The sequence below is a fragment of the Gossypium hirsutum genome, chromosome D07 (genome assembly GCF_007990345.1).
Source record: "Gossypium hirsutum isolate 1008001.06 chromosome D07, Gossypium_hirsutum_v2.1, whole genome shotgun sequence".
NCBI lineage: Eukaryota > Viridiplantae > Streptophyta > Magnoliopsida > Malvales > Malvaceae > Gossypium > Gossypium hirsutum.
This window is the reverse complement of record NC_053443.1, coordinates 34897321-34911739: the sequence shown is the minus strand read 5'-3', so window position 1 is coordinate 34911739 and position 14419 is coordinate 34897321. Positions and strand designations below refer to the sequence as shown.

General features: G+C 33.8%; 1 protein-coding gene across 1 annotated transcript; it reads right to left on the bottom strand.

Annotated features, from left to right (window-relative positions):
* Window positions 1–8158: 8158 nt before the first annotated feature.
* LOC107954751 (heterogeneous nuclear ribonucleoprotein 1) lies at window positions 8159–11551 on the bottom strand. The gene is made up of 6 exons (XM_016890407.2): window positions 11356–11551; window positions 11226–11266; window positions 10950–11113; window positions 10477–10576; window positions 10184–10353; window positions 8159–9904 (listed from the first exon to the last, which is right to left on the bottom strand). The coding sequence occupies exons 1-6, from the start codon at window positions 11397–11399 to the stop codon at window positions 9401–9403; spliced, it is 1023 nt and encodes a 340-aa protein (XP_016745896.1). The 5' UTR covers window positions 11400–11551; the 3' UTR covers window positions 8159–9400.
* Window positions 11552–14419: the final 2868 nt, after the last annotated feature.

The window sequence follows — 14419 nt, the reverse complement described above, 5'->3', positions numbered from 1 at the left end:
TATTTCCCCCTCCACAACTATTCACGTTTTACATTTTTCATAAAGCTCTCACATTTACGATTTCTTTATCTTCAACCTCTACTCCATTTTCTTTACACTACATCTCTCAAAGATTTCCCTTTGTTCTTTCTTAATGGATCGAGTCAAGAATCCTTCTAAAACTACAGAGTTATTGTGCACTGACGTTTCTCAACCGAAGACATTCTTTAACTCTACTGCGACTACAAGGTACTCAAATAATATTCTAAAGTGTCCCTTTTGTTTTGAGTAGGGATTCTTATTTAAAGATGAACCCTATATGGGGAATGACGAGTCTGTCTCGTCGATAGTAGAGCAGCATGGGTGGGGCATTTTCTGCTTGCACCTAGAGGATATTTTAGGCATAGTAGTTAGGGAGTTTTATGCCCATGTGAACTCCCCTAATTCTCTTTTCATCTATGTAAAGGGCACCTTTGTATCGTTTGATGAGGATCATATAAATGCCCAGTTTGGCCTTAAAGAGGTACAAGATGAACATAATGAGTTTGCGGATAACATCAAAACTGAGGTTTTGCAACAAGTTTTGAAGGATTTATATGTCATGGGCACACAATGGGTTATATCTAGTCAAGAATGTTACACTATTAAAAGGGCTTCATTGACACCGATTGGGAAAGTGTGGCATCATTTCTTGAAAAGTCAGCTTATGCCATCCATGCACAATACCACCATTTCCAAGGAAAGAATGTTGTCGTTGTATTCTATTATAAAAGGAAGAAAAATTAATGTGGGAAGTGTCATTTTTCAGAAAGTCTATCATTGTGCTGAGAAGAATGTCGGAAGCTTAAATTTTCCTTCTCTCATCACTGCATTATGCAAGACTTCTAATGTTCCTCTTACTAATGCTGAGGATATTACCCCTAATAAGGGTGGACTAACAAGGGCAACTTTTTTCAAGCTTCGAGGCGTTAATGCTACCTCGGCAACTCAACAAAGTCAGGCTTTTACTGCCACGTGTGTTCTTACAGCAACACCTTCAGTCACTCAAGGCCCATTCGGTCAGCAAATATTGAATTCCCTAAAGCAGCTAGAGCAAAGGATGTCCTTATTTGAAAGTTAGCAGTACCAACTAGCTGAAGAGTTGGTCCAGGCTAGAGAGCAACAGGCTCAATATTGGTCATATGTGAGGGATAGGGATTTGACATTTAAGCGATCTTTACAAAAGAATTTTTCAAAATCAATGCTAAAATTTCCTGTCTTCTCCACAATTTTACTCCCATCTGTTGAGACTAAAGCAAAACTAGCTCCAACTACTGTCGAAGCTGACTCAGTAAATGAAGAGATCAATGCTGATGTTGGACAAGCTACTAAGGAAACCAAGAAGTCAACATCCGTTCAGCTTGGAAAGGATAAAAAAGAAGGAAAGGAAGGGCAGAATGACCCTATAAAAGGCAAAACTCCTGTACCATCATCTCTATCAACCTCTGTGACTGCAAAAGATCGTGAAATTGATCAGTTTATCAATGATCTCACGAAAACCAATAAGGAAGGCGAAGATGTAAGCCCACTATAAAGGAAGATGAGGTACAAGGTCAATGCCCGCAAGTCCACACGAAGAACTGAATAAAGTACCCACAATACAACCTAAGCCACATAATTTTTTTCTCTTTTCTTTTAAGGATCGTGCATTTTATTTTATTTTTCCATGACATTTTTCTATCCGTAGTTATATTTTTTGTTGCATGCACATGCACTGAGGACAATGCATCCCTTAGGTTTAGGGGTGTATTATGCATTTAGGTTGCACTTTATATAGTATGGATGTTTTGCCACTGCGTTGTAACCACTGAAGTACTATTTTATCTATAAGAAGTACAATTTATACTTATGATGTTCGATGTAGAGTTTATATTTTTTGATATACCTAGAACATGTGGCAGTGGATTGTGTGAATTTAGCTTAGGTTAAGATGCTTGTAAATTAATTCCTAAAAATAGGATGTCTTATACTCAGTGTGTTGTTTTTTGGGGGGGATATAGTAGGTATCCTTTAATGAACTTAGGGATTTTTGAAGTCAAGGATTAGTTATATTGCCACTACAATTTTTAATAAAAGACAGTAAGCACTCCAATGTTTAGAATTTCCAAGTAGGTCAGCATCACTTTGTTTTCTCCATCATGCTATTGATTAGAAAGGTGAGTCTAGGAAAGAGTGTGTTTCATGAAAATAAAATTAAGGGCACTCCACTATAAAAAAAATGACTAAATATCTAAGGAGGTAGTTGTATGCTCCATCCATCTTTTTAGTCAAAAGTTTGAGCTTTATGGGTGACTTCCAGTTTAAATTGTGACATGATTAAATACTTAGCAATTCGTTGTATGCTTCACTATGATTTTCAAGTCAAGAAATTTCGTGGTATGCTAAATCCCCTAATGATGATGATAATAATACTATTTAAAAAAGAAGAAAAACAAACGAAAAAAAGATAGCATAAATATGATTAATATATTCTAAGTAGGCTTAAAGCAAGTAACTTATGTTTAGGTAATAAAGGAATTATGTAAATTAGAGTATGGTTCTTATAGGCCAAAAGAGAGAATACATGAGTACTTAAGAGATTCAGGTTTACGGAAAAAATTTTGCATTGCCTTTGTTAAGCAAGCCTTTAACACTCGAACGAGTTTTAGGAAAAAAGGAGACTGCTGAGAATTGATGTACTTGTTGTTCGAATAGCCTGACAGTATGAGTTGGTCTGATGCGTTGGCAAAATGTTGGCATTTATGCATGCATGCATATTTTGCTTGAGAACAAGCAATAACTCAGGTTTGGGGGTGTGATAACTCTTCAAAAGAGTTATATTTTATGTCTTTGGACCTAGTTAATTACTTGTACTTAAGAACATCTAGTTGCATTTTAGGATATTTTATTAGTATTTTTAACATTGCATTAGAACTTGGGTTGTGTTTAAATATTAGGTGCTTTTAATTGCTCGTGGAAGAGTTGTGTTTTGTGGTAGTGGCAGGTGTAAGATGAAGAACAAGAAATAAAGGAGTGAAGTTTTGTTGGGGGAAAAAGGTGGTCAAATTGCCAGCTCGTATGTCATGGCAATGCCGGGAAGGTGTCCAGTTAGCATTCAACGCATATCAGTTTCAACCAAACTCTACTTGTACCAGATAAATCTACCTAGAAAAGAGGATAAGATAAATCTTGGGGCTATTGAAATTATCCTAAAAAAATTATAAAAAAGCAATTTAAAAAGAAGAAAAGGAGGAAACCCTAGGAGGCAAAACCGCGGGTAAAGATCCTTAGGCAAATTAGAAGGTAGCGGCTGAATAAAGACAGGAAAAGGAAAGATGCAGGCAACCCCTCTCAGCACCTCAGGATACTGCATAGCTAGAGTGTGGACTGGACAAGCGAACGTTGTCTTCCCGATGTTCTTCTATTATTTCTTATTTGTTCCTTCGTGAATTACAGTGATGAAAATGATATTTGAGTTGAATGTTATTTGTCAACCTATGAGTTAAATCTCATAAGGTTGGGATTACTTTGATGTAACTTTAATTGTCTTTAATGACTGAAGTATAAATCTGAATTATCTTTATTGTTTTATTCAATTGTTTTATTCTTTAAAATGTATGTGAGCAATTCCTAGACATAGTCAATTGTGCAGCAAACCTTTAAATTAATCTGAAGTCTGAAAAGTTTAGATTAGTTAGACCGTGGTTCAATGATATGAGCAAGTATTGGATAGATACTTGTATTAGACTTTAGACATAGAGAAACGCTCATATAGAATGGAATAGTGCAGGGTACCAAATTAAAGGCATATAAATACAAGCAAGGTAACTTGAGGTTTCTGCCTTCGAAAGAAGTAGGCCACTTTAAAACTCTTTTAAGTAGTAGGTTTCTACCTTCGAAAGAAGTAGGTCACTTTAGTGCCTCAATTCGATCCTCGTGGGAACGATACTCACTCATCATTTTATTATTTGATCCGATGTGTATACTTGCAGAATTCACATATTATATTCACACGTGACACTCATGTCGAACCATTCATGTGACCTACAAGGAGCGTAATTGGGGACAATCTATACAGACAGTTCATTGAACTGAAAAGGAAGCAAAAGCAAGAAGCCGAGCAACGGACAAAACATAGGAGGGATCCCCAAAGGATAGGGAAGAGGAAGGCTAAAGCACAGACGTCATGAATTACAGGATTAACAGGCATTTCGATGTCCAAATGGCAAACACGTTGGATGCAAAACATTGGCGACATCCTAATTCTCATCGCACAATAGAATGGATGGTTGACACCAATGTCACTACCAGAAATGTTCGTGCGATTTCCACCACTGAGAGAGGACAACAATGAGGATGAGTAGGAACATGACTCCGATTAATTTTGGACATTTTAAAGTTATTTTTAAATTGGACATTGTACTTAAGTTTTTGGGATGTTGGTTATTGGTTTGTTTTTATTTTTTAGGAACTTTGGTTTTATATATATATGTATATTGCATTTTTCTTAGTAGGAACCCCAAACTTTTGACAGCACTACCATTATGAGCCAAAATCGAAAGGAGTAGTCCCACCAATTGCACTGCATGTATCAAGTCATTCGGGTAACCTCTTTCCTTTACATTTTGAATTGCACATTAGAGACAATGAGCCAAATAAAGTGTGGGGGTGACTTAGGAAAATTTTATTTTTTTTCCTCTTTATTACTTTTTTTTCTTTCTTTCGTTTTAGTTTTTAATTTTTATTTGCGTGTTTGTGCTTGAGCTTGTAGAAATACAAATGATTAGTTAGGAGCATATACCTAGGTTGTTTGTTTAAATTGTAAATTTTACCTGAAATTAAATAATTTAGGTTGTCTATATTTAAAGTAATTAGTTCAATTTATTAGACTATAAATATGTAAAAGAGATTAGATATACTAAGTGATAAAGGTAGATATGAATAGGTAATTATATTTGTAAAAGTATAAGATGTTCGAATTAAAAAGAAAATACTCGGTAAAATCCATGGTTATTGAAACGATTTAGTATGACTAGTATAACTCTTATAAAAACTGCCCGAGAAAAAATCTTGATTGTATTGGAAAAATATATTTAAAAAATCATAAGGGTTATCGGGGAAATATTACAACATTAAAGTTCAAAGCATGGAAAAAAATAAACTGAGTAGGAAAAACTATTCGAACTTACTATACTGTACAAAAATAAATACTATATTCATATATACATTTTGATGGTGAAATATGTTTAATTTTCTTTGACTTGTTTACTTTGTAATTTATTTAACTAATTTGTTTAGATGTAAATAACTTTGAATTGTTTAAATTTCTAGCTAGAATTATATATTTAGAAAAATCTCCCTAGTTCCGATGCTCCGATCCAATCTCGTGTATCAAGATAGCTCAATTACATTTTCTTTTACTTTCATGTTTATTTTTTGTTTTTTGTTTTAGTTTATTTTTAGTTTTTATTTCATTTTCGAGCAGTTTGCTTGAGGACAAGCAAAGACTTAAGTGTGGGGGTATTTGACCTATCGTCAAATATAGTAGTCAATTTAGGTCAATTCCGCACTCAAGGAGTTTGTTTTCTAAGCAATTTAGTATTTTAATTTATGTTTTTAATAATTAGGCTTTAGGATTAAAAGTTAAACAAAATATGTGCTTTTAACACATTTTGTAAGTGTTTTGACCCAATAGGTCGACACAGGCTTTAAGTTGTGGTAATTAGTTCAATTGAGTGTGTTAAATGAATATATAAAGGTCAATTTGATGTGGAAGCAAAGGACGAGTGATGCATAAGCTTCCCTCGATACGTCAAAGCACCAAAAAATGACATCAGGCTAAAGTTGCATGTCATGTCATGCCACACAAGGGGTGTGGCGCAACACAAGGACGATGTGCTACCCAAGTCTATCGAGGTTATTTTCATCCACGCAATCAAACTTATACGAAGACCTAGGACATGCCAAAGACCTAATTTGGGCTTCCAACACCTCTATAAATAACACATTAGGGGATTGATGTAACCAAGTCGTGATGGACGCCTTCAAAAACCCTAGTAGTTTAGAATTAGATTTTGTTTCTTTTCTTCTCTTTTCTTTTCTTTTCTTTTTGGCTTTTAAATACTCTTGTTCTCCTCTTGAAATCAATTTTGATTCAATAGTTTATTTATATTATTCAAGTATTTCGGTTTATGTTCTTTTGTATTTGTTTTATTTCTTTATTCAATCAAGTGATTTGCTACTCCATTCCTCATTCGATATTCAATCCATAATTATTTAAATATTTTCTCTCTTCTAAACTGGTCATGATATTCACATGGTTTATTCAATAAAGAGGGAGATTATGAATAACATGAATGACTAAATACCTTAAGGGAGATTAACGAGTGGATCAGGATACAATTAATGGAGAATTTAGGGTTTCCTGAGAGGGATTAGTTAGTATAAATTATGTGTTCTTAAACTATTATGATTGACAACCCTAATAAGTTATCATAGTCTAGACGAGGTCGAGAGATAAGTCAAATCAAGTAAATCGTAATTTATCCTTGTTGAGAAAGTGAGGTCGAGAGATAAATAGTTATCAACCAATCAATCAATTAAGTAAAGGTCAAGAGGTAATAATAGGTTAAGCGATGACTAATCCAACCTACAACCCTATTCTGAAGTTAGTTACAAACACAGAAGCAAGTTAATTTTCCTAATTGGTTTACCAATTAATTTTGTTCGTTTATTTTTCTTTATTTATTTCTGTTTTTTTTATTTCTATTCTCTTAATCTATTTTATGGTTCATCGTAATATAGAAAATAATTACTACTACTTAGACTTAGTATTGCAAAAAGGTTTTCATTATATATGTAATAGTTTATTTTCAGTGATGTCAGAAACAGTGCTACCAAGTGTCATAGGCCCAAAGAGGTATAACAATTATATACATGTAAACATATCTTAATTACATCCGTATGTATATATAGATTTTAGAATTATTATACTCCATAATTTAATTAAATAACTATTAATTTTAAATATAATTTTAAAAAATTTAAAAGGATTAAGATAGAAACTTTTAAAAATTTGTTTAAAATATCAAAATTTTGTACTAATTGATATAGATCGATACGTACGATACAAGACAATATTGACCGAGATATAGGTCAAACACACCAAAATGACCAAAATCAACAAAAATGTTAGCCAAAAGAAAACATAGATTACCTAATAACAATTTAAAAATGAAACGTACAAATATAGTAGTGACTACCATGGTCTTGACTAAACCTTTGCTTAGTAAAGTGCAAAGACAATTAGTAAGGGATAATTCAAGCAGAAACTTAGAAGGATAAAAAAATTATTCATAAATGTACTTGTTAAGGAAGATCAAAAGAGAAAAAGTTATTCCATCTCCTTAGTATATTTTTTTATACAAATTATGCCTAAAACTATTTATAATCCTTCTACAACTTTTAAAAAAAAAAAAATACACTTCAACATACTTAAACTTAGATCCTTCCACATTAATAATAATATTGATACCAACCAAACTAAGATTCAATCAATATTATTTGGTAAAGTTGAAAAATATAAAAAAGAAACAGAACATTTAAAAAATACATAAATTCTAAATTAACATTCACACCTCTCAATTTCTCGTATCTTTCTAATTTAGCATTAAGATAAATAATGATAATCTCTCCCGTTTCCTTTTCACTTTCCTTCCCTACCAACCCTACCAATTTCCTTCCCTACCAACCCTACCAAGTATACTCAAAATTTATTTTCCTTCCACTTTTCAACACATTCTTCTCCACCAACCACACCCAAAAATACCCTAAAACTTCAAATAATTCTAATCTGCAGATGCTTTTTTCTCCCCGAGAGATAACAGATCTGTTGATGCTTTAGCATTTTACAGTTGTACCTTGGATTTGAACATTTACACTCATTTTTTAAGGCTTGTTATCTTTTGAGTTTCCTGTATATTTCCTAGAAAAAAAAATACTAATGCGCATAATGTTGCAACTTCAACTTTCTCTTGAACCTGAAAGATATAGTCTTAAGTTCAGAACTTTAATAAATGCAAGCAAGCTTAGCCGACAGTCTTTTACTTCCAAAATGCAACATATATATATGGTTAATAGTTTCACAAGCTTCAAAAGATTCTAAAAAAAGACGCTTCTATATAACATATATCCACCTTGAATAAGATTTACATATTTATGTCTCGCTCCTCTAGTACTGTCTACTTAACATAAAAAATTCAGCATCAAAGCTTAGGGTACCTCTTTCCCTTGAAACAATAAACAGCATATTCTAGCATTGAGGAGACACTGCATTTGAGTAAACAAGTATTCATGACACAGTGAAGTGATACATAGCCAGACACATTCATGCATAAGAAATGGCATCTAATCTGACTTGAAGAATAGTATATAACTTGCAGTTCAAACCAGCGTGACAAAGCACATGCACCACCTTAGTTTAGCACAAGCAATCTAGGTACAGCCATAACCACAGTTTCCATCTCACCCCTGCTTTTCAATTTATGGTTATAAAGCATGGACGATTCTTTTAATTTCATCTCGCTTTCCTCAAAATAATAAATGGTGTACATGAAAGGAGCTGCTCAAAAAACAATGTCAGAAGCTTGATCTGAAGCAAAGCTTTTTCAAGTATTTGAAAGATCATTGTGCGGTCATATACCCATATTAATGTTTAGATACGATTTGGATATGAGCTTAAAGAAAAATGAAGTCCAAGCATGTCATAGACCTTCCGTGCACCACATAATGCAAGTTCTAAACTTTTTTTATGCCGTGGTTAAATTTTTATGCATTCCTAAAATATGTACCCACAATATTGAAAGCCATCACCATATGATCAATTAATATCTTCCAAGCATTTGAAGCCATCTAAGCCAGAACGCTGTTTATTTCAACAGTAGACTAGAAACTTATACCGGCTGTGTAATTTACCTAAGGCCCCCAAGATTTGCATACCACAAAAAACTAGATATTTAAAGAGCCAATACTCTCTATGTCAACAATGATCTAGTGTGTAATTACTAAATGCTAAATGTTACATCCTCACCTAGAAAAAGGTTCTAACTGAACTCAAAATAACGTATAAGTCTTTAACTACAATAAACTGGCAATAAAAAACTCGCAAGATAGCAGCTCAGCTAAACTTCAAGTTTGCTCTTTGATGAGAGGCTCTAAGTTTGGTGCAGACCTAAAACTCAGGTTCTCTAACCAATAGACTGAAGACAAGCAAATCTAATAGTTCCTTTGATCTGCTAGGTAGTGCCAACTTGCAAAAGTGCACAGTGCCTACTGAACCAAGTGATGGGAAATGCTGAAATTCTGGAAACCCAGCGCAACTTCTATGGAAGATCTTAAACACGTTCTATCTTGCGTAAGGATGATAGCGACGACTGCCTCCATATCCCGTTCTACCATAAAATCCACCTGGGCCGCCAAAACCAGCACCAGGGCCAGCATCATAACTACCACTAGAGCCTGAACCACCATAACTTCCATAGCCTCCACCTCCACGTCCATAGGGACCTATACCACTGCCACTAAACCCACCATAAGAACCAAATCGACTAGAATAACCAAATGATGAATCCCCACGATAACCAGAAAAACCACCAGCACCACCACCAAACCCCCCATAACTACCACCAAAATCAGCAGCAGCACCATAACCACCATAATCTCCAAATCTACTGCCAAAACCTCCATATGACCTATAAGGAGCAGGACCAAAAGCACCACCACCAAAGCCACCATAATCACCAAATCCACCAAAATCATCATGATATGAGCATGCCCTAGGTTCACTACCATATGCAGGACCAGGTGGTGGGTTTGATGCTTTCTTTGGTTCAGCCTTCTTGATTTCAACCTACAACAAAGAAGCAAGTTAACCTATGTTTCCTTCATGTATGAATTATCTTGACAGCCTGCCTTGAGAAGAAGTGTCAGAACCAATGAACTCTGCTAAATTGAACTCTGAGAACAAAGAGAAGTGCATGATGAAATTTAACTTAATAGAATACAAATAATATTTACTTCCATCACCAGAAGAGTTTGGCATGCAGCTTCGCACTGTATTCGTGCAAAGGGTATATACATATCTGCTTACATCAGATTGTTTAGGGAACCATTGAACAATAGTACTCACCTGACTACCCTCCATATCTATCATATTTCCATTACCCAGCAAATTTTCAACAACTTTTTCATTGTCAAACACTATAAACCCAAAACCACGAGAGCGTTTGGTTGCATGGTCACGAATGATCTCATGTTCCACCACCTTTCCATACTTTGAGAAGAAATTCTTGAACTCATCTAAGGTCCAAACAGCAATGAAAAACAAAAGTAATAAATAAACAATACTCCAGTATAAACATCAAGAATAATGTTTAGTACAAAAACACTCATAATAAGATGCATATACATCAAATACCAGACCTTCGGTAACTGATGTTGGAATCCCACCAACAAATATTTTCTTTGTCTTGAAATCATTTGACTGTGAGGAACCTTTAGGAATAGTTCTTTTAATCTCAACCTGTGCCATAAAAAAATCAATCATTAATGATAGATTGTAAACACTTCAAAAAATCTCACAACAATATCAACCCAACTTTTCCATGAAACACGAAAACCACATTAGTGCTAAATCTACATCAAGAACATGGTGCTCACTTGCTAAGCTTCACAATTCAAATACAAAGTATGAAATATTTCTTTAGTTCAATGACTACAACATTAAAGCTAACAAACTTAGCTAACTCAAATGCAAAGAGTAACTAATCTCTAAGAAAACCAACAGACAAACTCTAAACTTATTAGAAACCGAGGCAGTTTAAAAGTTGAGAATTTTCCAAATTCTAAACAACAGCAGAATCTTAAAACACGAAATGGTCAAAGCTTAAGCTCACTTGTTTGCCATTAATAACATGGTCCTCTTGCATAACAGTGTCAACAACAGATGGATCCGCAAAGGTAATGAACCCGAAACCACGGGGCCGACCCGTATGCCGATCTTTCATTACAACAAAATCGGTTATCTCCCCATATTTTTCAAAATACTTGGTGAACGTCTCTGAAAATACCCAACAAAAAAAAGTAAAAAAAATAAAGCTCAGTAACTTAAAGAATCCCGTCGAACGAAAACACATATAAACATCAAAGGGAAAAAAGAAGGCGAAGCTCACCGAGAGTCGTATCCTTAGCTAAGCCTCCGATAAATATTTTCCTGCACGAGATAGAAGGAGGACAACGAACTATTAAACATTGAGGGCGTTAGGAAATAGGAAAGAGGTAAAGCGTTAGAACTTGTATTACCCAGGGCTAGCGCCGTCGTTATCACTGCCTGTTCTGGAACCCATGAAAGCTTGGTTTTGAGATCTAACGAGAGATATGCGAATGGTTAGAGTCCCTAGGGTTTGGAGTTACGCTGGAACAGAGGCAGGGTTTCAAATATCGATGGGAGAGGAATTGCTAAAAAAGACAAAAACTAAAAATCTACATTGAGTAGAGTTCTTAAATATTTGTTTAAAAATAATTTAAATAGGTATAATAGATTTTTGGGTAAAGTGTAGAAATGGTCCCTAAAGTATTACCATATTCTATTTTGGTCACTGAACTTTTCATTGTTTCTATTTTGGTCACTGAACTTTTCATTATTTCTATTTTGGTCACTGAACTCTTTAAAATCAAAATTTTCGGTCACTAAACATTAATAACCTTTTGAAATTTGATAGAAGTGCTAATGTGAGCTTTATTTTATTGGTCTACTAACAAATCTAGCCTTATGATGTTTATACGTTCTATCAATAAATTTCAATAAATTTAGCCTTTAATGTTTTCAAAATTGGTCATTTTATTTCGAACTCTAAAAAAATCAATAAATTTAGACCACAACATTTACAAAATAATCAATTTTGATTTTTAAAAATTTTGTAAAAAAATTATTGCAAGGTGATGTCTACAACATCTCTTTCCTCAAGTGGGAGGTTCCAATATATTTCACAACTCATTGATGAATGCCAAGGAATTCCACATTCCACAAATATAAACCTTTAACAAATAGGGCACTTAACACTGCTATTGTCTAGTTGAGTATATGTAGGGGTGAGCGTTCGATTGAATCGAGTGAAAAACTTTTGAGTTCACGAGTCCTATTTTATCATCCTAACTAAATTTGAATTTTTTTTCGAATCGAGTCGAGTGAAATGAAGTTCGAGTCGAGTCGAATCGAATCGAGTGAAATTGTTTGAGTTAAATTAAAAAAATTAAGCATGTCAAATAAAAATATTGTTACAATATAACTAATTCCATGTTCGACCACATATATTTGAAACCATATATATTTGGAAAAAATTCAAAGCAAAATAATAAAAAATGATACTTGAGTATGATAAATTTGAATAATTAATTAGGTCCCAAAAATATTATTTTAGAACATTTTTAAAATTTTAACTTTTTTATATATTTTTTAGAATTTTTTGAAAATTTTTAAATTTTTTTAAAAAATATATAAATTTTGAAATTTTTATAAATAATTTGAATTTTAAAAATTATTTTGAATTTTTTGTAATTTTTGTTGATAGAGTGACCAATTTACTTATTTTCAAAGTTGACATGGACTAAAAGGGTATTTACACCAATCTGTTATTTGAATTATTTGAGTTATTCGAATTGTGAAATTCAACTCGACTCAAACTCAAAACTCGAATCGAATTATTCGAGTTGACTCGAATCGAATTATTCGAGTTGACTCGAATAATTTAAATAACTCGATTTGATTAACTCGAAATTTGAAATTTTTTTCGACTTTTTCAAAGCGAATCGAGTTTTGCACACCTTTAGGTATATGAGCTTGCCCTAGTTGATAAGCAATCACGAGGATCAAACAAGGCATAACAATTTGGATAAGGACAGTATATTCCATCTGAGTGAAGAACATTTGCTTCTGCTTGTGCTCTTTCTAAAGACTCATAGGAAACAAGAGGAAGAAATGATCTTCACTCAGTAGTGGAGATGTAATATTTGCATTATAACTAAGGGCACTTGATTTAGACTTGGGAAGACTGCAATTTACCATTACATAAGTTCCCATACAATGGGAACACTTGTAACACCCCCATCTCCCAACAGTAGGCTAAGGTGTTACATTGAAAGTAGACTTATACTCGGTTGAACTCTTATTTTGCATTCGACATATATTAAATAAGTTGGGGTGTTAACCCAAAATTTTTAGATGACAAAACAATCAAAACAGGCATACGCCATATAATATAAACATATCTAGTAATGAACTTTTGGCGAAAGCCTTAAAATAAAAATAACATATTGTCATAAATACAAGGTGAGTTAGCTTCTTTCACAAAATCCCAAAGACAACACTAATAGTAAATATCTTTTAAAACAGTCTGGCGTATACGATTAAAAGATAACTTCATAAAAACTTAACCAATCCCCACAAGGGTAACATGCTTTTAAAACAGTGATTTATAAAGAAATAATTTATTACAAATCTTAGTTACAAAGAAAAACTACACGCCACCCCCAAAATATATGCATGTTACAAAACAAACACAGGCGAAGCTCACAATAGAGGTCACTCTTTCTGGCTGAGTCCCTTCAACAAGCCTTATGCCAAAGTACCACCTAAAAAAGGGGAAAAATGAGTAAGTTCAAAAGAACTTAGTGAGCTCCAGAATTATAAATGCTCAACCCTTTCCAGACAAATTACAAGAATATGGGTAATATAACATAAATATATACATACACAAAATTTATTAAGTTGACACCCTATATGTAGATACATTTGAGCGTATACCCTCAAACATAGGTCAGTGGCAGATACCTATCCTTGGCGGATATTATCCCCAGGTGAACTCTAATACTAGGTAAATACCTTTCTTTTCTACTTTTATAGAGAACACTTGTCTTAATAAAATGGATACTTTCCTTTGGAAACACGATCTCTACCAACACTTACCCTTCACAACGTAGACATATAGTTAGACTGATTCTTACATGCCTACTGAACTCACTTTCACTAGGGCAGATGCTATATGCCAAGCACAACCACTTAACGAATATGCTATATACGCAATGTTGGGATCGCCAATACGCCTCATGGCGCAGTGGAAAAAAATATTTTAGTGATCCATAACCATGGATCCATGTACGAGGAACAAAATGGGTTAGAATAGGGTTGAAGATATACCTTCTTAATCGAAAAAAGATGAAAGGATGTTGCTGATCTGGTGTCGATTCCAAGCCACAACGAAAACGTTCCGGCCTCTATGTAATTCACCCAGTTAACCACGAACAGAAAAACTCTTTGAACAATTTCAAAGAGATTTCAAAGACAGCTGCTAGACCTTTTTGTCAATTT